Below are 21,151 nucleotides of genomic sequence, written 5' to 3'. Positions count from 1 at the left end.
TTCTGGTTGTGCTTACTGACCTCGAACCGATTTTATGTGCTACACGGCGCTCAAACATCTGTCAAAAATGTTTTAGTAGGACTTTGCTAAGCTACGAAGCTGCATCGCTTGATGGATTGTTGGAGCATTACGGCTACCGTAGTCAGGAGCCTCACGGAGGAATCTGGGTCCTAAACTCCCAAAGTCAAACGATCACTGCAGCATCACTGAGAGTTACAAACTGTCTAAATTCTTTCATCTTTAATAAAATGATCAGCGTTGCTGCTTTACCAGGTGTAACAATTAAGTTTAACATCCATGAAAACAGGATTTATTAAATTTAACAGAGTTAGAAGTTAGCAGGAAGTTAGCTCGCTAGCTTCCACCTAAACATGATATAGCATGTTCTGACTGAGAGATTTCTGAAAAATTCAAACGTACAGCTCTGCTATCACTTCCAACATAAATGAAGACAGGAAACTAAACAGCAGTGACGTTTGTAGGGTTACTGAAGTTGGGCTAGCTGGTATATAATGATGTGCTACGTGATCGCTAGCTACACAGCTATGTTAGCATAAACACAGTGAAGCTGGAGGATGAACGCTAACTTTTTTCCACTCGATAAAAGTTAACGTGAGGGTTCCCGATGGTGAGGGACAAATGCAATCGCATGGCAGGATGCTGTAAACGGACCAAACTTCAGTCAGGAGAACAACTGAGATAATCCATCCACAATACCAGGTTAGTCATTAATATACTGCAACAACATGGGAATAGAGCAGCTGTGAGAGAATTCAACATTAATGAATCAATGGTACAGAAGTGGAGGAAGCAAGAAGAATGAGCTGAGTAAAGTTTGACTTATCTGACTGTTTTGTTTCGCTTAATGCTCCTTATAATTAGAAAAATATGGTACTTTAGACAGCACCTTTCACAGACAGAGGTCATGACACTATCATGAATGCATCAGGTCTGCTCTACTTAAAAGCTTTTTGTAGCTGCTTTCTGAAGGTTAATGTTAAAATGGGACTTAGATCAATGACTTTAAAACAGGAGTTATATGAGCTCCTCTGTTTGAGCGAGTCGGCAGTGTCGCTGTGACAACCTGTCAAGCCTTTATAGTTTGGACAGGTAAACGGTCCTGAGACTATCATCTCAGTTCACTCGCTGAGACCTCTGATCTAAGTTCTGAAAAAGCAGGTTCCTAATATCTGTTTTAAGTTTCGCTCCAGGGAAAAAGCTTTATCAACAATAACACCTATGTTTCTGTGAGAGACCTCGATCAGCTGTGTAAAAAAAAAAAAAAAAAAAGGTTATCTTATCTTATCTTAATTGTCCTGTTCAGTGCTGTCTGGGTTTAAGTAGCTGTTGTTCAACCGTTCTAGAAAAATCTTGTCATTTGACATTTTTCACCATGTCATAGTTTTCTTCCATAGAAGTTTAACATACACTCATGTGTTTTCCTGTTTTAATCGGTGCCACGTGATCCATAATGGATGAGCCGTGGATAAGAGTGTTTACATCAGAGAACTGTCAGCATGACAGAGCAGCGGCGCTCTCAGTCATTATGAGTGTTTGTTTAGAGCTAAAGTCAGAATTATGGTCACTTAAACGTACGTCTTCATCAAACGCGTTGCTAATGCTGAGGCCCAAAGAAAAGACGAGGTCCAAGGTGTGGCCTTATAGATGGGTCGGTCCAGAAACTGAATCAGATACAGGTAAGAGTTCAGCTGCTGGGTTTGATTTCATCATCAATCTATCAATATAAAAATAGATATAAAATATAAGATCAGTATAAAATCAGAATCAGAACTAAGAAGACAGCAGCAGGGCCAGGAGGGCAATAACTTCAAAGAAGAGCAGTTTTCAGTTTGCATACCTCTGCACGTGTAACTGTCCTTAAACACAGCAGGCAGTCCATGGGCACCTAAACGGGGGCGCCCACACGGGAGCAGCCAACAGGGCACGGCTCGTTTAGGTGGATAACCTCGCCAAACAGAAAATCCAAGGATTTGTTGGAGATGGGCTAAATGCTGGCAGCACAGGCTTCACATCAGCTGGTGGCAGTGAGACTGACAGCAAACACCTTGTCCATTCTCCAGCAAGCTGGAGAATGCTGTGTCCTTGCAAGCTGCAAGGACACAGCGGTAAGGCCGCAATCGACATAGTCCAGAGCATCCGGCAAGAAAGAGCCAGGCTGCAGCGGCCGTGAGTACGGGTTTCCAACCACAACCTGAACCGACAGTAAAAACTGGGGACGCCTCCAGTCCAGTCGAGGAATCTCCGACCTGGAGGCTCATCTAATCTGCACCTGGATGCCGGCCCTACGGCCTCGTTCTCTCAATTTCTTCTTCACATGTCCCGAAGGACGTTTCATGAGTGATATGAAGAATTCGGGTGAGGAAGAGGAGCACACATGTTCTTATAACCCAGTCATCATGGAGGTGCTCCATGATGCTACATCACATACTGGTTTAGGGAAGAGTGGTCATAAATCACAGCAGCACAGATACATTTATTAAATATTGGGGATGATGTCAGAGGCACCATCTTACCTTTTATTATTACAATTTATACTGATTTGCATACTGGTTTTAATGCTGGTTTATATACTGGTTTATACTGGCTGCCTGCAGTCACGCTGGTCCCTCTCATGAGTGGTGTGGGAGCTGAGACTGAAACTCTCGCTCAGTATTTGTTTGCGACTGCTGATCCTTCAGACGAGCTGCTGAAGAGAAGCAGCAGGACAGAGTGGAGGAGACCAGCTCCTCCTGTGATGGTTGAGGGGTGGATGCTCTGTCAGGAACAATAGAGGACAGTAGAACTGAGTCTGGCTGAATTAGCACAGGCTAATTACTATGCTAATGTTTACCTGGCAGCGGCGGCGCGAAGCCCGGGGCCGCACTGAGCGCCGGGTGTTTGTGACAAAGCGGCTCAGATCAATCTGAATTAATAGATCTGAGACCAGAGAAACCCCCGACCAACACCACACAACACTGAGCTGGAAACGTGCCACCTCCACCTGCTGAGACAAAGCGCACGGCATCATGGGAAATACACGCTCTGACACACAGAGGAGCCCGATGGCAGGCTGCATGCACTTGAGTCACCGAAGCTCCTCAAACAGGTCACAGAGACAGAAACACACAGGTGCAGTTACCTGTCTCCCCTGATGGAGGCAGTGCTGGTAAAGACAGGAAGGTGATGCAACTGCAGCTCAGCAGGTGAAGATGAACCTGAGGTCATGATGATGATGATGATATGGGGGGGTTTCATCCTTCCTCCATCTAAACTCTCAGGTCTGTTTCTGATAAAACCCTGTTAGCATGTTAGCAGACTGAAGTGGAGGGCCTGGCTCTGAGACTGTGTGTATACATGACGCTGCTCTGGTTTCTTCACTGACGTGTTTAAAGTCTCAACGACGAAGCACTCTGTGAGGGTTAGACAAGTCACATGACCTACTGTGCAGGTGACTCAGGTGCCTCTGCAGGTGTGACTGTTGCTCTGATCATGTGTGTGTCTGTTTTTGTGTGAGTGTGTAGCTGCTGCCTGTGGAGGCCTCTGGCATGTTAATGAGGCGCCACTGCGAGGAGGACAATAAGCTTCCTGTGTGAGGAGCAGGGCGAGGAAGAGGAGGAGGTCACCACTGTGAAACGATCTCAAACACGCGGCTGACGTCACGTTTACGGTGGCAGATGTGCAGACAAGGCGAGCTGATGCTGCTGTTTTTAGATCCACCATCCATCTGTAAAGTGAAAGTCTGGACCACAAGACTGGTGGTTGCACTGTAAAACTAAAACGAGCCCACTGAACTAGCCTGCAGTCAGCTGAGACTGAAGGAGTCACCTGACCATGATGAAACCTTTCTCCCACTGAAAACGTCCAGATGAACAGAATCAACCTGTGTGGGATGAACCAGTTTGTTTCTGAGTGTGTGGCTGGGTCTAAACTGGGATGTCGTGCTTGGAGAAGACTCTCCTGAGTTTCTCTGATAAACCTGCTACATCAGGGATGGTGTTGTTGTTCCTTTGGTCCTTCTGAGTCTTCCTCGTTGGTGTCTGACCTTCTTTTCTGCGCATCTTTGCTGATTTGATGGTAACCACATTTTCTTTACACACGTGTTGCTTTTCTTCCCCTTCTGGCTTAGATTTTTTATTTTCTAACATCACTATAACCATCACCATCCTCATTACCACCACCATCATCATCCCCACCTTCATCTTCACCTGCTGCAGACTCCTGAGTGGAGGTTGAAGGTGGTGCTGTCCTGAGATCAGCTGTGCAGCGTGTGATAATCTGAGTTTAGCTTTTCTTCCACGTGAAGACGTTTCACTGAAGCAGACGTGTTAGTGAGTGGTAACCAGCAGGAGGACGAAATGACCTCACTGACGGTGGACCACAGGCACAGACTGACGTGGTATTGAACCCAGCGCTGCGTCTGTCAGGCAATCTGAACAGATCTGAGGTCAGCGGGCTCGCTGAGCTCCTCCTGCAGCCAGAGGAGATCAAAGATGGCCTCTTCTTGTTTATACAGGGAAGAATAGCAGGAGGAGGAGTAAGGGGGGTACACCAGAAGCATAAATGACTGGGAGCATGGCATCTCTTCATATAAATACCCCCATTTGCCTCCCCGAGCGTGGGGCTGATAAGCGCGGGGAGCAGAGGGAGGAGAATCCCCCTCCTGCAGGAATTCAAAGCAGCTCCGGCGCCCGGATTTAATTTGCATTTGGGGGAACGATAGCGCGGCGCGAGGCGGCGGTTGGAACGCACTCAGTGAGGCGGCATGCCCGGCAGCTCTGCCAGAGAGGACAGTCTGGGGGCCACCTGCCCCTCGCTTTAATCCACAAGTATTTGATTTGGAGCGTCAGGAGCGCGCCGCCTTTGATGTGCGTTTGTCCCGTGGACACAACATTAAAGACTCTCCTTCAAGCTGGGGCAAATTCAAATACCGTTACCTTCTTCTAAGGATTGCAAATGTGCTTAAATATGCCCTTTAATGGTGTATTTCGCTCCAACCGTGAGCTCAATAAATTAGTTCCCCCTGTGAGGAGAGGCCTCGGCGCTCGGCGGCTGCGATTGGCCGCTGAGGAGCGCGGCTTCATTCCTCTGTTGTTCTCTAAGGTTAAAGTGACGGAGAAGGGAGAGGCACCGCGCTCAGAGTCCAGCATCAGTAGACAATCAGGGTCACGTGAGCTCCAGCCACGCCACGGCCGCTGATTTATTTGAGTCTTTGATTTGCTGACTGTTTGCTCATGTTCACACGTCTCAGCGTTCACCGATTCTCACTGAGGCGGCGTCTTCACACCAGCTGTTAGCGGAGCCATGACACTGACGGTGCCTCACATACGTGCTCTGAGCGTGGCGAGCTGGAAGTGACATCACTCTGCCAGCCCTGTGACGATAAGGAGGCAGTTAATATTCATGCTGACCGCTCTGCTCTTGTCCAGCTCCAGACTGGACTCTGCATGAGTCACAGTTCAAAATAATCCCTCTTTGTCTTAACCACATCGTTGGTCAGAAACAATGTGACAGTATCAGAAATAAATGTTTGTGCATGTTTTCATGTGCTGATGAGGAAGAGGAGGTGGAGATTACCAACTGGCCATATAGCTCAAGCTAACCTTTAACTGACACGTTACAGCACTTTGTGCTTGTGTTTCGATGTTCGTCCGAGTTTGTCGGGGTCTCGGGGATCTGGAACAGTCTGACGGAGCGGCGCTGGGGCACGGAGGGTTAATGAGGATGGTTTCCTGTTCTTCAGTTTGTCGCTGTGCGTCAGGCTGTTTCTCTTGTGCTAACTGCCTGATGATAAAACCATGTTCAGTGTGTGTGTGTGTGCACAGCCACTCGTGTCCGTCCCTCTGGTCTCTGATGATGTTGATGTGAGCGTGGAGTCTCTGAGCTGAAGGTGGCGGGACGCTCACAGGGATTAGCATAATTGGAGTCTGACTTACGCTGACGTGATGCTAATTAGCATGATCTCGTGTCGCGCCCGATAAATAATTGAAATGAACCGTTTTTGGCCTTCATCGCAGAAACACATGAAGTGCCCAAAAACATCACAGAGCATCACTGGAGCGTGTGCGCTGGTGTTCAGGGTCACGCCAGCTGCTGGTGGTTTTCTTCTTCCTGTGTTCATATGTCAATGGTCAATGATGCTCCATCATTAGTTTTGGTGACAGTGACAGCAGAGCTTTGACATGTAGCTGAGGGATTGTGTAGACGTACAACATTCAGTAAACAGGTGTTTGCATGTAGTGATAATAAGAGAATATACGACCTTCAACACAATTAAAACTCTTCTCAAATGATGGCTGAGATCACTAGTTTCATATGATGTGTTATCTTTAATGTTGTATGTTTTGCATTTTATTGTATTATAAAATTTAGTGTTGGGACTACAGAGGAAAAGTAGCCTTTTGGCATATTTACACTGATATATGTTCATTAATGTGCACTGTCCCTTTAAATAAATTCAAATTCTAAAGCTGTCAGTTTCTGTTCACATGTGCAGAGAACGGAGGACGGAGATGGAGCAGGAGGACCAGAGGAAGACTTCAGAGCAGGTCCATGCAGAAGGTTGGAGTGACAGAGGCGTGTGGCGCCCCCTAAAGACTGTCTCATAATTACAGTTCACAGTTTAAACCCGAGGCTGTGGTCACACACCAACACATCCCTGTCCTAACAAGGACACACGTATGATCTGTGAGTCACGTATGAACAGAACAAAGATGAAACCATCGGCAGGGACCTCGGAGCGCTCTCTTATACAGCAAAGGTACGACTTCTATGGTTCGATCCACGTGTTCACTCAGGACAATGAAAGTGATGAAGTTGGGTTTGTGTTGAAGCTGTTGGAGCTCACAGTTTCTGCTGCTGTTTGTACATGAAGGAGATCATCACGACCATCACTGATCACAGCAAAGACAGCAAACCGTCATTAATGAGGTGGTAGAAGGTGAGCCTCACTCTGAGCCTCTGTGGACCTGAGTCTGCATGGACCCTAGTGGACTTGAGCCTCTGTGGAGCTGAGTGGACCTGAACCTCTGTGGACCTGAGTGGACCTGAGACTCTGTGGACCTGAGTCTGCGTGGACCTGAACATCTGTGGACCTGAGTGGACCTGAGCCTCTGTGGACCTGAGTCTGCGTGGACCTGAGCCTCTGTGGACCTGAGTCTGCGTGGACCTGAGCCTATGTGGAGCTGAGTGGACCTGAGCCTCTGTGGAGCTGAGTCTGCGTGGACCTGAGCCATGACATGTCTGCAGATCACTCTGAGCTGGATCATGTGATATCACCTTGTGGCCGTCTGATGTGACCATGTGACCCTGGAGCAGCAGGAGAGCAGCACAGCTGTGAGTGTAACGTCAGCGCTGTTCACTTTGGATTCATCTTTAAATCCTCTTAAATCTTAAAGGAAGCAGCAGCTGCAGATTCATGCTGCAGGATGATTAAACTGCAGCGCTGCTTCTTTCCTGCCGCCACCACACACACGGCGGCGAGCCTCCGCCCTAATCGCTCCAACAACAGATCGCACTTCCTGCACTCCAAGATGTATTAAAGATTAGGAGACTCTGCTCCTTTATTCAGCTCCTAATCAAACCGGAGATAAGCTCCTGCATCGCATCGAGGCCACGGGTCACATGACCTAATCTCGTCAGGGACAAAGGTGCTGCTCAACACGCCAACAACACACCAACAACACGCTAACAACATGCCACAGACTGTCAGTGCAACATGAGCTCAGGTTTCTCATGGCGACCTCTGAATGAATCGACGCTGAAGGTCGAAGTGTGCAGCGGGGTCACCAACGCCCACCAGTGCACTCTGACACAGAACCAATCACAGCTGAACGCTTGCAGGCGTCACAGTTAGAACGTGCTCCTCGAGCTCTGGGAGATGAAACATGGAGGACTGCAGGGAACGATGGAGCTGTTCTGAGAGTAAAGACAAACGTTCTGCAGTTGATTCTCTGAACTGTGAAAAAATACATTCAAAGGGAAGAAAGAGAGACAGAAATGTCCGTAAACCAGCGTGAAGGCAGCGAGAGACGGAGCAGAGCGGTGGTCACTGCTCAGAATCTGAGCCTCCGCTTCGGAGAATGAAAAAGAATAAGAAAGAAACGAGGTTCCTTCGAGGCGTCGAGCGTCTTATTTAAAGTGATGAATATTTAACGCGGCGAGCAGCTACAGACCTGTCTCTGTGTCTGAAACATTCATTACGTTTGCTCATAAAAGAACAATACAGCCCTCTGCCTTTAGCGCGTTCTTTACCTCCAATTAACAGCAGAATAACAAACGTGTCAGAGCCTCATCGGGCCGCATGGCCTCGTGTCACAGCGACGGGTCAACCATCACAGAGCCAATCACGTGAGGCCTCGCTCTGTCCAGCTGAGAACAGATGTGCTGATGTCACCGAGATGGAGCAGAAGGCTTCTTCTGTGGAAACATCGCAGAACCAACAGCTGCTTCATTTGTGTGACCTTTGACCTTTGAGATTCTGAAGTCACATGAAGTTGTAGACGTGACCCTGGGGGATGAAACATCAGCCTCAGAGACAGAGCGTTCACACTCAGAGTGACTGAGGCAAAGGAAGTGGAACCCGGAAGAACGGCGAGAGAACGACGACGAGTTCAAGCTTTCATTCTGTGACACTGAAAGGACCCGACAGTCAGTTTCTGCTTCTATGCAGAAGCAGGAAAAACATGATTGGTCCAAAGTCTTAATTAAACATGACCTTCATCATGGAGGAGTTCGGACCAATGACACGACTCAATTTCTGACCTTTAACCCCGGAGCGCTGTCTCAGGGATGTCCACAGCACACACACTTCATTCTTTTACAAAATAAGAGACAAAATAAGTGTGAAACAGATGTTTGGGAGACCTCCAGAATAAAAGGCGTGTAATCTGGGTGTAAATCCTCCACGTTGAGCTCTCACTGTTTCCCTCAAGAACCAAATTAAAGTCACTTCAGTCTGTAAGCAGCTTTGAAGAGTGAATCACAAAATACCTTTTCTGTGCTGCGGACCGAAGATCAGCTGCTAAATCCGGAGATTAACGTCCTGCCGGAGCCTCGGCAGATTTCATCTCATCTGGATGGAACAAAGGTAACGACGGGTCGGCCGAGTGCCGGGCGCCGAGGTCAGGACGGACAGCTTCATTGCAGATCAGCTCACAGGAAACCAGAACCTGGTCTGATCCAGAATGACGTCCACAGCAGCCCACTTCACTCCACTAACACAGCTGGAACATCTGCAGGCCTGTCTGAAGACCTCAGCAGCACCATGACAGAGGCTTCCATGTGTCAGCTGTGAGCTCCAGAAACACCTCAAAGTACGCACCATAATCACCATGAATACCAGCCCTCACATGACCCCCTCACAACCTCCGGACCCTCAGCTGGACCCTCAGAACCAGGCCTCATAAAACACTTTTAGTTCCAGACCCCGTCTTTGTTTCCTCTGCTGAGGCTGAGGGCCAAACGTCGCTCTGCTGTTTTCATCTGACTGAGATGCTCGCTCAGATTCAGACCTCAGCCGCGCTCGGCTTAAGGGAAATATCCAGTGAAACTCTGGACTGACGGCCCTCAGGCTCCCAGCAGGAACCCTGCTCACAGCAGGTATCAAACATCGAGCGGCTTCCTGTCACCTTTGCTCTCGTCGCCTCTGCTGGAACATTTTTCTGCTCGCTAACCTGAGAGTGTGAGGTCAGGCAGTGGTGCTGAGTGTCCCGTTTCTCTTGGTGCCCACAGCCCCGAGGCCCTCAGGTATCACAGTGAAAGGCGAGAGCGGTGATATCCGAGCAACACAGGAAGTCAGCATTGTTTGAGGAGCGTGGCGAGAAGCAGGGAGGAAGGACGGCAGCTGAGTAAACACGTTCGTCCTCTCGCTGCCGTAACCAACCATCAGATCTGATGTCAGCGATGATCAGACACACAGACTGTGAGGAACCTTGGAGGCTTCAACGCACATATTACACAAATATGTAAGACTGCTTTCTTCCATTTGTGCAATATCTCTAAAGTTAGAAATATCCTGTCTCAGAGTGATGCTGAAAAACTAGTTAAAGGCAACCGCGGGTGACTTTGGTTTCATTTTATAATACTAGACTTATTTTTCTACGAAGGTTTGAACTTTGAGAGTTTAAACAAGAGAGAAAAGTGTGAAAATGTTCATGCCTGTCTGGGAAAAGTGACCAGAGAAAAGTGACAAGAGACCGCAACGTCTAAAATTAGAAATATCCTGTGTCAGAGTGACGCTGAAAAACTAGTTCATGCATTTATTACTTCCAGGCTGGACGACTGTAATTCATTATTATCAGGAAGTCCTAAAAACTCCCTGAAAAGCCTTCAGTTAATCCAAAATGCTGCAGCAAGAGTCCTGACAGGGACTAGAAAGAGAGAGCAGATTTCTCCTGTATTGGCTTCCCTTCATTGGCTTCCTGTTAAATCCAGAATTCAAAATCCTGCTCCTTACATACAAGGTCTTAAATAATCAGGCCCCATCTTATCTTAATGACCTTGTAGTACCATATCACCCTATTAGAGCACTTCGCTCTCACACTGCAGGCTTACTTGTTGTTCCTAGAGTATTTAAAAGTAGAATGGGAGGCAGAGCCTTCAGTTTTCAGGCCCCTCTTCTGTGGAACCAGCTTCCAGTTTGGATTCAGAGGCTGCTTCCTCAGACTGGACTGATCTTGGTGCCTACATCATGTTGTCTCAGAGTTTCTAATGACTCAATCAGCTGGTTTCAGCTGCACCAATCAGAGAGCAGCGCTATGAGTCCAAGAACACAGACACAGATCAGGAAACGTCAACCATCAGCAGTGCGTTGATGGTCGAGCTCCTCGAGTACCTCAGCTGGATGTTCGACGTGTGGCCTCAGTCTGTGCCAGACTGGAGCACAGAGAGCAGATCAACAGCAAGTCAGATGGTTTCAGCAGGAGAGTGAGAGCCAGCCGTCACATCCTCAGAGACACGAAGCTCCACAGAGCTGAGGGAGCTTCAGGTTCCTGTTACAGTCACACAGCTGTTAGCTCTCTGAGAGAGTGGCAGATTCAGCATGAAACACTAATTTTTTTAAATCTGTGTCCGACCAAAGGAGCTCCTGACAGAGGACGCTGCGCTCAGAGCACGGCTGAGCGTGGGAAAATTAAACCTTTGTGTGTTTAATCACAGTGCAATCTGCCCGGGCTGCGTGGCAGATTAATCAGCTGGACAGCGAATTAGCAGCGAGCTCTCGTGCTAATTTCATGGGTAATCTGGGTGTTGATGGACGGAGCTGTCAGCGCTCAGAATGACTCTGCTGTCGAGTGTCCGTGCTCCGTGGATTATTTAAGATTATCTTGTAATTCCTCTTTAATCTGCAGCTTGAAGATTGCAGAGTCGCACTCGGCGATAAAGCGAGTAGCGTCTGATGAGATGAAATCCCCACAAACTTTCCGATCAACACGTCCACATGTGGCGCTTTCAAACAGCAGCTTATCGGACCACTGCCTCCACGCCACCGTCCGGCCTCACACTTCCAGTCTCCGCATCGCAACACTACAGTACCCATGAGCCTCTGCTGCCGGCAGTCAGAGCACCGCTGTTTCATTGTTCCTCAGGAAGTCGCTGTCAGCTGATTCCAGACCAGTTCCCGCTGGGCTTCAGGAATGATCAAAGAAAGCAGATGTTCCTCAAGCGGTAAGTGGCTCCAGCAGAAGCCACTCGCAATGGAAACGAATCATTTCTGCTGGTTTTATTCACAGACGATTCTCATTCACGTGTCTGCAGCAGGAAGTGAGATTTATTTTGAAAAACAGTCAAACTAATCAGAGTAAAAGCCCCACCGAGCTGTTCAGACGTTAACGGGCGAACAGATGAAGGTTACACACGCGCGTCGCTGCTGAGGACACTCCTGTAAACACACACACACACACACACACACACACACACAGCTCTCACTGTGTCGCAGTCTGTGTTCGGTAAGAAGAGTCACCTGCTTCATACTGTAGAGAGCTCCAGTAATTCAGAGAAACTCGACACTCAGACCTGCCGTCGATGAGTCACAGTGACAGTGGGAAGGAAAACTCCCTTCGAACAGGAAGAAACCGACAGCAGATCCAGGCTCAGGGAGGGGCGGGGCCCTCTGAGAGAGCACACCTGCATGAAGGCGAATACAGCAGACCCTCGGGGACAGACAGAGGGACGAAGGGGTCATGTGACAGCAGACAGAAGCTCAAACTGAAGCGTTCACATAGCACCCCGCCTCCCCCGCCATCCCCCGAATCCTTCAGGACTCAGTGATCCTGATCCAATTAGTGGGAGCCCTGCAGTCAGGAGGGGCATCACGGTCCAGCCCCCCACCCCCACTCAGTAAAATCAGCTGCTAATTAATGCACGCTGGCATCTTCACGCAGCTGTCGGGCTGTGCGGGGACGACAGTGATCCAGATCACATCAGCCCTGCGGCCGGCACTGAGCGCGCTCAGTCCCGCTCCTCCTCACACACACCCGAGGCCTCATTTATCGACCGCTCAGCTGTGCACGCCAAAGCTACCGCGCTCACAGGGACTCTTCATCATCATTGTCATCGTCGCATTAAACATGTCATCAGGAGCTGGAGTTTACCTGTGTCTGTCAGCTGATCGAGGTTACTTCCTGTCTCAGGTGTGAGGCTGACACAGGAAGTGGTGACAGGTTGTTAATTTGCCTGGTTACAACCACAGACTGTACATAAAAGATGGATGAGGTGAGCCGTCAGCTGTTGTGTGAACGTCTGATTATTCCTTCACCTGTCGACACATTAGAGTCTGTTTCTACTGGCAGTGGAAAACGCCATTCCACAACTGTGGCTCAAACTGACTTGGTCGATTTGGACACATCATGTGACCTGTTCACAGGAAACCAGTCACATGATTCACAGCAGAGGTTTTCAGCGGCTGACCAGATCCAGGCCGGCAGCGACACCGCGTTTCCCACAGCTCAGCAATCAAACCTGTGACCTCTGACCTCACAGATGAAGGCCGAAGCTCAGCGATCTGAGGAGCCTCGCTCTGACCTCTCGTGTTCAGTCTGGGTCAGTGACCTCGGTCTGGTCCGGAGGACCCCGTTCAGAGGTTGGGCTCCTGCGTGTTCAAACCCCGCCCTTGTCGTCAGACACAGCAGCATGGCGTCCTGATGTGATCGGTGCTGATGGTGTCAGAGCAGATGAGCGTCAGGACGCGGCTCTGTAATAAGCTGCGGGAATATTCATGACACACTCGCTCTGCCCGCGGCGCTGATGACATATGGCATGCCAACATGCCGAACATCGCTCGCCATCAACCGTTTAGTGGGCGAGTCCTCGAAGGTGACGGCGCCATGCCGACCTCGTTAGAGACACGACAGCCAGAACAGAGTCACTACGTACATTTACACCACAGAAGAAGAGCTTCAGTCCTGAGGCGTTCACGGTCTGCTTTCACATCAGGTTTATTCACTTCCTCTGGCATGATCAGTTCGCGATGCGAGTGGATCAATAAAATCACCAGATCGTCTCAGGTGAAGGTTCACGAGTCAAAACTCAGCCCACCGCAGTGACGTCACGGCCATGGCCACAGTGATGTCACAGACATGTTTCACGCTTTAAAAGCACATGCAGATGTGTTTTCATGCTGTTTCTCATCCTGTTCCAGGTTTAGGTGTTGATCACATGACCAGAACAGTTTTTACAGGACAATGTTTGGCAGTGATGATGGGGTCATCCAATCAGGAAGCAGTGGCCTCTGCGGCTCTCAAACAGCATGCCGATCGATCGGATCAATAACGGCGGCTCTGCTAAAGGCTGCATGACGGTTCAGAAATGACTTCAAATAAATAAACGTTTGTTTTTCTTATTTGTCTCAGTGTCTTGGCATAAATGGGCTTCCATACCTGAATAACAACACAACGTGTGATTGTGTTAATTCTGATTTTATGTCATGTTTATCAATAACAAACGAGTCCATTTAAAATATATCAGAAAAGTTTTACAGCATCTTCAGCAGAACCACAAACAAACTTCAGAATCCTGGACCAGGTCCAGGATCAGGACTAGGACCCAGAGTTAAACCAGGATCAAGACCAGGACCTGGTCCAGTCTGATCAGTCCTATGGAGGAAGAATGGGCCTCTTTGTGGGTCCAGCACAGAACTCCTCCAAGAACCTAGTCTGAGGAGACCAGAACGAGTCCAGACTCGTGGGCTCAGAGTTGGCTCTGATTCTGAGCTCAGCGGCGCCACAGGTCAGATGCGATGGCGGCAGCGGTGTGTTCAGGGACACGGGGCTGACAACAAATCCTGGAAACGCGGCTTCAGGGCGGCCCAGGAGTAGGCTGAGGTGTCCACCTGCAGAATCAGAACCACACGCTGATGGAGGAGGTCATCACCGCACGAAACAGTTAATCGGTTAAATGCCGTTACCTTGACGATGTGTCTACGGGCAACGTCGGGCTTCCTGCAGAGTCCCTGCAGCCGCTTACAGAGCTGCTCAGGTGTGGAGTACAGGTACTGTGCTGCATTAGAGAACAAGTAGTAGTTCAGGTGTGCTCCTTTAAGGACAGCAGAAGAAGAAGCTGCAGAGACACAGGTGTGCTCACCTGGAAATATCTCGGGGTAAACGAGCGCTTTCGGACACAGAGGGAAGCAGCCGCAGTGCACTGCCTCCAACCTGCAACACATTCAACACGTGACTCACCTGAGAGCCAATGAGAGAGCAGAGCATTTATTTTGTTTAAATAAAGTTGTACTTTCCCCCCCCCCCTTCTATCTACATGCAGGCTTTTATTTTGCTGATGTTTTTATTTTGTTGAGTTTCCTGTTCAGTCAGCAGGTCTGAGTGATTAAGTAGCACTCTGCCTGTTAGCATGCTAACACTAGCGTGCACTATCGCCCCCTCGGACGGCGCTCCTCTTCTTCTCTGCTGTAATTAGTGCAGGATTCTTTAGCAGAGGAACTTTTGACCACGTGGTCATGTGACTGCCTTGATGTGACTCACTGATCAATAACCTGATCATTAACAATCAGTGCAGAGGCGAGCTGCTGCCTGAGAGTTCAGCTGCTCTGAAGCGATTGATCAATAATGTGATCACCAATGACCCGATCATTACTGCTGTGCACAGTCTGAACATTAGCTGGATTCCTCGGTGCTGCAGAGTCCTCGTGTGTGCTCGTTTCTCTCATCTGGGATCAATAGAGCTGACATGAATCAGGTGAACATCACACGGTTGCTCCGAACTGTCTGATTGGCTGATTCGGTCTGACTGAAGTCACACCTGCAGGACTCTGCTGGACTCTGGACGCTTTCAAAGAGTCCTTGATGTGACACCTGAGTGAAGACTCTCAGGCCTGGGGGGGATGCAGAGACTCTCAGATCAGGACTGCACCGACCGCTGCGACGCCTGCAGTGGAATCAAACGCACCCCAAACAGCAGCAGCTCACGCTGAATTATTAAAGGACACAAACTCAGACATGGCCACTAAATAACAGCAGTAGGACATGGCCCGCCAAAATAAAAGCTTGATCCTACAGCCCGTCAAAATAACAGAAGGATGCGGCTCACCAAAATAAAAGCTTGATCATGCAGTCCATCAAAATGACAGAAGGACACATCCCACCAAAATAAAAGCTTCTTCATACAGCCAACCGCCCATCAAAATAACAGCAGCAGGACACATCCCGCCAAAATAAAAGCTTCTTCATACAGCCTACAGCCCATCAAAATAACAGCAGCAGGACATGTCCCGCCAAAACAAAAGCTTCTTCATACAGCCCATCAAAATGACAGGACACGGCCCACCAAAATAAAAGCTGGATCCTACAGCCCGCCAAAATAACAGGACGTGGCTTGCCAAAATAAAAGTTTCTTCATACAGCCCATCAAAATAACAGCACAAGGACACGGCCTGCCAATATAAAAGCTTCATCATACAGCTGGTCAAAACAACAGCATTAGGACACGGTTCACCAAAATAAAAGCTTCATCATAAAAGTGTCTGCGAATGTCAACAAAATAAAAGCCTCAGTTCTTACACTCTGGAAGAACAGAAATCTGTGGGGGGGGGGTCACGTGAAATTTGTTTCTGTATTTTAAAACTAAGACCTTTACTTTGAAATTCTGCTGTTTGGTCACACTCACATTATTATTAAACTATGTTTTTATTCTGTCTATGGGAAAACAGGTGACTCACATGGCGACGCCGAAGAACTCGTGATTGGCAGTGGAGACAACAACATCAGCCTCACACAGAACCCTCAGGTAGTCCTCCTTAGAGGGGAGGAAACCCCAGTTCAAGATGTGGGAGTCCAGGAGGAGTCTGGAGGAGGAGAAGATCTCTGCAGTAGGAGGAGAGGAAGGAGGAGAAGGTTATAAACAGAATGAAATAACTTGCAGATGTTGTGTGTGTGTGCATGTCACAATCAATACTGTGACCCTCTTAGCCAATCAGAGTCGATTAGAGTCGTCCTAATGGGATTAAATTCAGGGCTCATGAAGCTGATTTAAAGGCTGCTCTAAAACTTTAATATCACACACACACACACACAATCACATCATCAGCTGATGATACGATCCGTTAGAAACACAGGGGCAGCAGTGACCTTTGACCCTTAGAAGATGGTTCAACTGCCACCTTAGAACCAGTGAGAGGAGGAGCTGCTGGTCTCCTCGAGCCTGATTCTGCTGGAGGTTAAAAGGGAGGTTTTCCTTAACACGTGTGTGTGTGTGTGTGTGTGTATTTGTGTGTGTACCGGGCACGTCGGTGAAGGTCTCTCCGAGCACGGACAGGTGGAAGTCGAGTCCTCGCTCCTTCAGTCTGAGCAGAGTGCTGAAGAACAGCTCAGGGTTTTTATCATGCTCCCTGCACACATACACACACACACACACACACACACACACACACACACACACACACACACACACACTTTAATACATGTATGTGAAGTCGGACGGTGGTCAGGTGGCTGTGATGTCAGAGGTCAGGAGTGCTTGGGACAAGCCAACAGAAGAACACGCCCAGCTGCTGTTTGCTTCCTGTTTCCTGCATGTAGGTGACTTTCTGTGTGGCGTCAGGTGTTGGTGGTCGTCTCCACCTGATCCTCTGCCTACACAGTGAAGGTCAAACAGCAGCGGCAACAATGACTTCCTCAGATGACGAGCGAGCAGATTATTCCTTCCATTCGCAGCTCGTTCCCGCCGGCCGCAGATAATTCCCTCATTTCCCGCAAACCTTTCACTCCTTCAGCGAGCCTCCAATCCTCCTCCGCGGCGGGGAGGACAGAGAGTTACCACCCCCGCCTTCTCGGTCTGAGAGCGTAATTAACAGGATCAACCTCTCAGTCACAACCACCAGAACCCTCAGATTCATCCACACAGGAAGCTGCAGCGTCCGCCATCAGCCTGAAAACTGATCGCAATCGTCCTGATCACCTGTCAATAATGCTCCAGTCACCAATCAGGTCTCACACTGATGATGTCATACATCTATAAACTACCAGAAACATGAAACTGATCCATCAATCACAGCAATCTTCAAATTTCACAATAAAATCTATTCAGACTCAATACTGCTGACAGATTTACAAAGTAAAAGCTCAGTTAGATAGTTCATACTGTCAAGACTTTCACAGTAAGAGTCAGTTATAGAAAGTAGGGTGATTTGTTTTTCAAAATAAAAGGCCTTAGTTAGAGAACGTTACAATGGTGAAAAGTCAATTATTTTATCAGATAATAAAATAATAAAATATAAATAAAATAAAAGTCACCATTTAGTTACAGGAGGCTGCTTTAAAGCATAATTTCAAAATAAAAGCCCCATTAGCTATTAGAAGTTATGAAGATGCTGACAGTCTGTTTTCAGTTTTTTGTGTGCATGCTCAGTGAAGGGCCAAGAGCTCATTAATATTCATCGAGCTCCAGCACCGTGTTCACCTGGAAGCCCCCCCTCAGCAGTAAGAGGCTGTAATCTGAGGATCGGGGCCAGGCGCAGATTAAAGCCTGATGAGCTGCAGCTTCAATCAGAGATTAACAGGAAATCCTCGTCGCCGCAGCCGTAATCCATCTGTGTTTGTGCCACCACAGCAGCTTACAGCACGCCGCTTTGTCACCTATACAACGCAAGGTGAGGTGCACATGCCGACGCTCACCATCAGCCTCACACTGCAACACATCATGTTTACAAGCCTCCACCTGCTGTAACTGTAGTCTGATTACTTCATGATGATAGAGGATTTGTGTTTTAATGAAAGTGAACTCGCAGCCTCACGCTGTGAAACTTTGAGTTTTTATATGTCTTCATTAACATTTCACTCACTCAACCTGACAAACAGCAGGAAACTGTCTCAAAGCTCAAAAATAAAAGCTGAAGATTCTGTGAAATGAGCTGTTTTTTACTTTCAAAATAAGAGCTTTCCTTTCAATATAACAGAACTTTTCATAATAAAATAAAATAAAATAAAATAAATGACAGGGACTAGAAAGAGAGAGCAGATTTCTCCTGTATTGGCTTCCCTTCATTGGCTTCCTGTTAAATCCAGTATTCAAAATCCTGCTCCTCACATACAAGGTCTTAAATAATCAGGCTCCATCTTATCTTAATGACCTTGTAGTACCATATCACCCTATTAGAGCACTTCGCTCTCGCACTGCAGGCTTACTTGTTGTTCCTAGAGTATTTAAAAGTAGAATGGGAGGCAGAGCCTTCAGTTTTCAGGCCCCTCTTCTGTGGAACCAGCTTCCAGTTTGGATTCAGGAGACAGACACTATCTCTACTTTTAAGATTAGGCTTCAAACTTTCCTTTTTGCTAAAGCATATAGTTAGGGCTGGACCAGGTGACCCTGAATCCTCCCTTAGTTATGCTGCAATAGACGTAGGCTGCCGGGGGATTCCCATGATGCACTGGGTGTTTCTTCTTCACTGACTATGTGTTTATACAACTCTCTGCATTGAATCATATCTGTTATTGATCTCTGTCTCTCTTCCACAGCATGTCTTCATCCTGTCTTCCTTCTCTCACCCCAACCAATCACAGCAGATGGCCCCACCCCTCCCTGAGCCTGGTTCTGCTGGATAATAATAATAATAATATGTAATAATGTGTATGTGTTAGTCCCCGTAGGGAAATTACTCCTCTGCATTTAACCCATTCAGCCAGTGAAGCAGTGGGCAGCCACCAGTGCAGCGCCCGGGGAGCAGTGTGTAGGGACGGTACCTTGCTCAGGGGTACCTCAGGGTAGCCGTTCAGTGGAGTCGAAACCCCCGACCTTCCGATCATGGGGCAACCACTTTACCTACTGAGCTATCCCTGCCATTGCCGGAGGTTTCTTCCTGTTAAAAGGGAGTTTTTCCTTCCCACTGTCTCCAAAGTACTTGCTCATAGGGGGTCATATGATCACAATGATTTTACAATATAAAGCACCTTGAGGCGACAGTTGTTTTGATTTGGCGCTGTAGAAATAAAAGTGCATTGAAATAAAATGACAGCTTTATTCGAGGTTTTGTTTTCTTAGGTTTATTGTGGCAGTTTAGCTCAGGTCTGATGTTCCATGAGTTTATTTTACAGCTGATATAAAAGTCTCGTTCTGGTTTCATTTTCAAAGTAAAAATAGTAAAATCTTTCATTCTGAAATGTGTTTTATTTTGTTTTGCTGCCTTGGTTTAAAAGAGTTTTCAAAACAGTTTTCAAAGTAAAGGCTTCAGACTGAACTCACCACCTGTGAGGCCACACGATGTGCAAAGGCTTCACCTGGCTGGCCACACCCCCCTCTGCAGGCTGCTCACACCTGTCGGGTCACAAACTGACGTGAGACAAAACTCTTTGAGTCTTTGAGTTTTAGCAGAGATGGATTTGTACCGTGGCGTATCTTCATCGTGAGCTCTGCTCTGCTGCTGCTCGCCCTGCAATATGATGATGTCATCAACACGAGACTGCTCAGTAGGCCGCCGCAGGAGTTTGTGTTTTGGCAAGAACCTGAAAAAGAAAGAAAAACAGGAAATGAGTGGAGACCGCAGCGCACTCAGAGCAGGTACATGTCCACCACAGAGATAGAAACTTCAGACCCGTTAGCATCAGGAGCTAACGGGTCCTGCTGTCACATCAACAACGGTCTTCTCCTCTGATGAGCCGCAGCCGCTGTGAGTCATCAACCAATCAGACACATTTAGAGCTGGAAGCCCCTCCCCTAAGGTTTAGAAAACAGTGACCCATAGTGGGGACTGTCAAAGGTGACATCACTTCCTCTGAGCACGCTGCTCTGTTACTGCTCTGAGATCCTGCAGAGGCTCCTGGAAAGTTTATGTGGGAACACAGGGGGGACGGGCGGGAGGGAGAGAGGGAGGGGGAGGGGGGTGTCTGGAGGTCGTTTCCTCCTCCCCACAGAGCTGGACGGCCTCTCAGTGGAGTTTCTGCCTCTAAGGCTTCTGGGAAAACTTGATTCAATAATCCATTTTATAAATTAGATGTTTGACTGGAGACAATAAAAACATGAGCATGTCCACGCCGGGGGGTGGGGGGTGGGGGGGGTGTAATTATTTTATTGATAAATGTGCAATGATCAGGACGATGACCTCACCTCTGAGTCTGATTAAACACGAAGGAATGAAGGTCAAAAATCACTGCGGCGCATTTACTTTATTACCAATAATCACAGCGCCAAACACACACCGACTTCATCTCAGCCCAGAGCGCCAAACGCACACCGACTTCATCTCAGTCCAGAGCGCCAAACGCACACCGACTTCATCTCAGTCCGCAGACCCAAACACACACCGACTTCATCTCAGTCCGCAGACCCAAACACACACAGACTTCATCCCGGCCCAGAGCGCCAAACACACACCGACTTCATCTCAGCCCAGAGCGCCAAACGCACACCGACTTCGTCTCAGTCCAGAGCGCCAAACGCACACCGACTTCATCTCGGCCCCCGAGCGCCAAACGCACACCGACTTCATCTCAGTCCAGAGCGCCAAACGCACACCGACTTCATCTCAGCCCCTGAGCGCCAAACGCACACCAACTTCATCTCAGTCCAGAGCGCCAAACGCACACCGACTTCATCCCAGTCCAGAGCGCCAAACGCACACCGACTTCATCCCAGTCCAGAGCGCCAAACGCACACCGACTTCATCTCAGTCCAGAGCGCCAAACGCACACCGACTTCATCTCAGTCCGCAGAC

The 21,151-nt window shown here is 48.3% G+C and overlaps 1 protein-coding gene across 4 annotated transcripts in view; it reads right to left on the bottom strand.

Moving 5' to 3' along the window:
- Nucleotides 1-13,904: 13,904 nt before the first annotated feature.
- gtdc1 (glycosyltransferase-like domain containing 1) overlaps nucleotides 13,905-21,151 on the bottom strand; it is a 22,858-nt gene continuing 15,611 nt past the window's right edge. For 3 of the 4 annotated variants that reach the window (XM_063497474.1, XM_063497473.1, XM_063497477.1), the window contains exons 5-11: nucleotides 19,827-19,943; nucleotides 19,684-19,755; nucleotides 16,725-16,834; nucleotides 16,166-16,310; nucleotides 14,575-14,645; nucleotides 14,399-14,490; nucleotides 13,905-14,323 (exon numbers count right to left, since the gene is read on the bottom strand). In XM_063497474.1, coding sequence (XP_063353544.1) covers nucleotides 14,249-14,323; nucleotides 14,399-14,490; nucleotides 14,575-14,645; nucleotides 16,166-16,310; nucleotides 16,725-16,834; nucleotides 19,684-19,755; nucleotides 19,827-19,943 — 682 coding nt within the window. In that variant the 3' untranslated portion in view covers nucleotides 13,905-14,248. The remainder of the gene's footprint in view (nucleotides 14,324-14,398; nucleotides 14,491-14,574; nucleotides 14,646-16,165; nucleotides 16,311-16,724; nucleotides 16,835-19,683; nucleotides 19,756-19,826; nucleotides 19,944-21,151) is intronic. The other variant, XM_063497475.1, reaches the window with a different exon arrangement.

Source organism: Pelmatolapia mariae, linkage group LG16_19 (assembly GCF_036321145.2).
Source record: "Pelmatolapia mariae isolate MD_Pm_ZW linkage group LG16_19, Pm_UMD_F_2, whole genome shotgun sequence".
NCBI lineage: Eukaryota > Metazoa > Chordata > Actinopteri > Cichliformes > Cichlidae > Pelmatolapia > Pelmatolapia mariae.
This window is presented reverse-complemented; position numbering and strand designations above follow the sequence as displayed.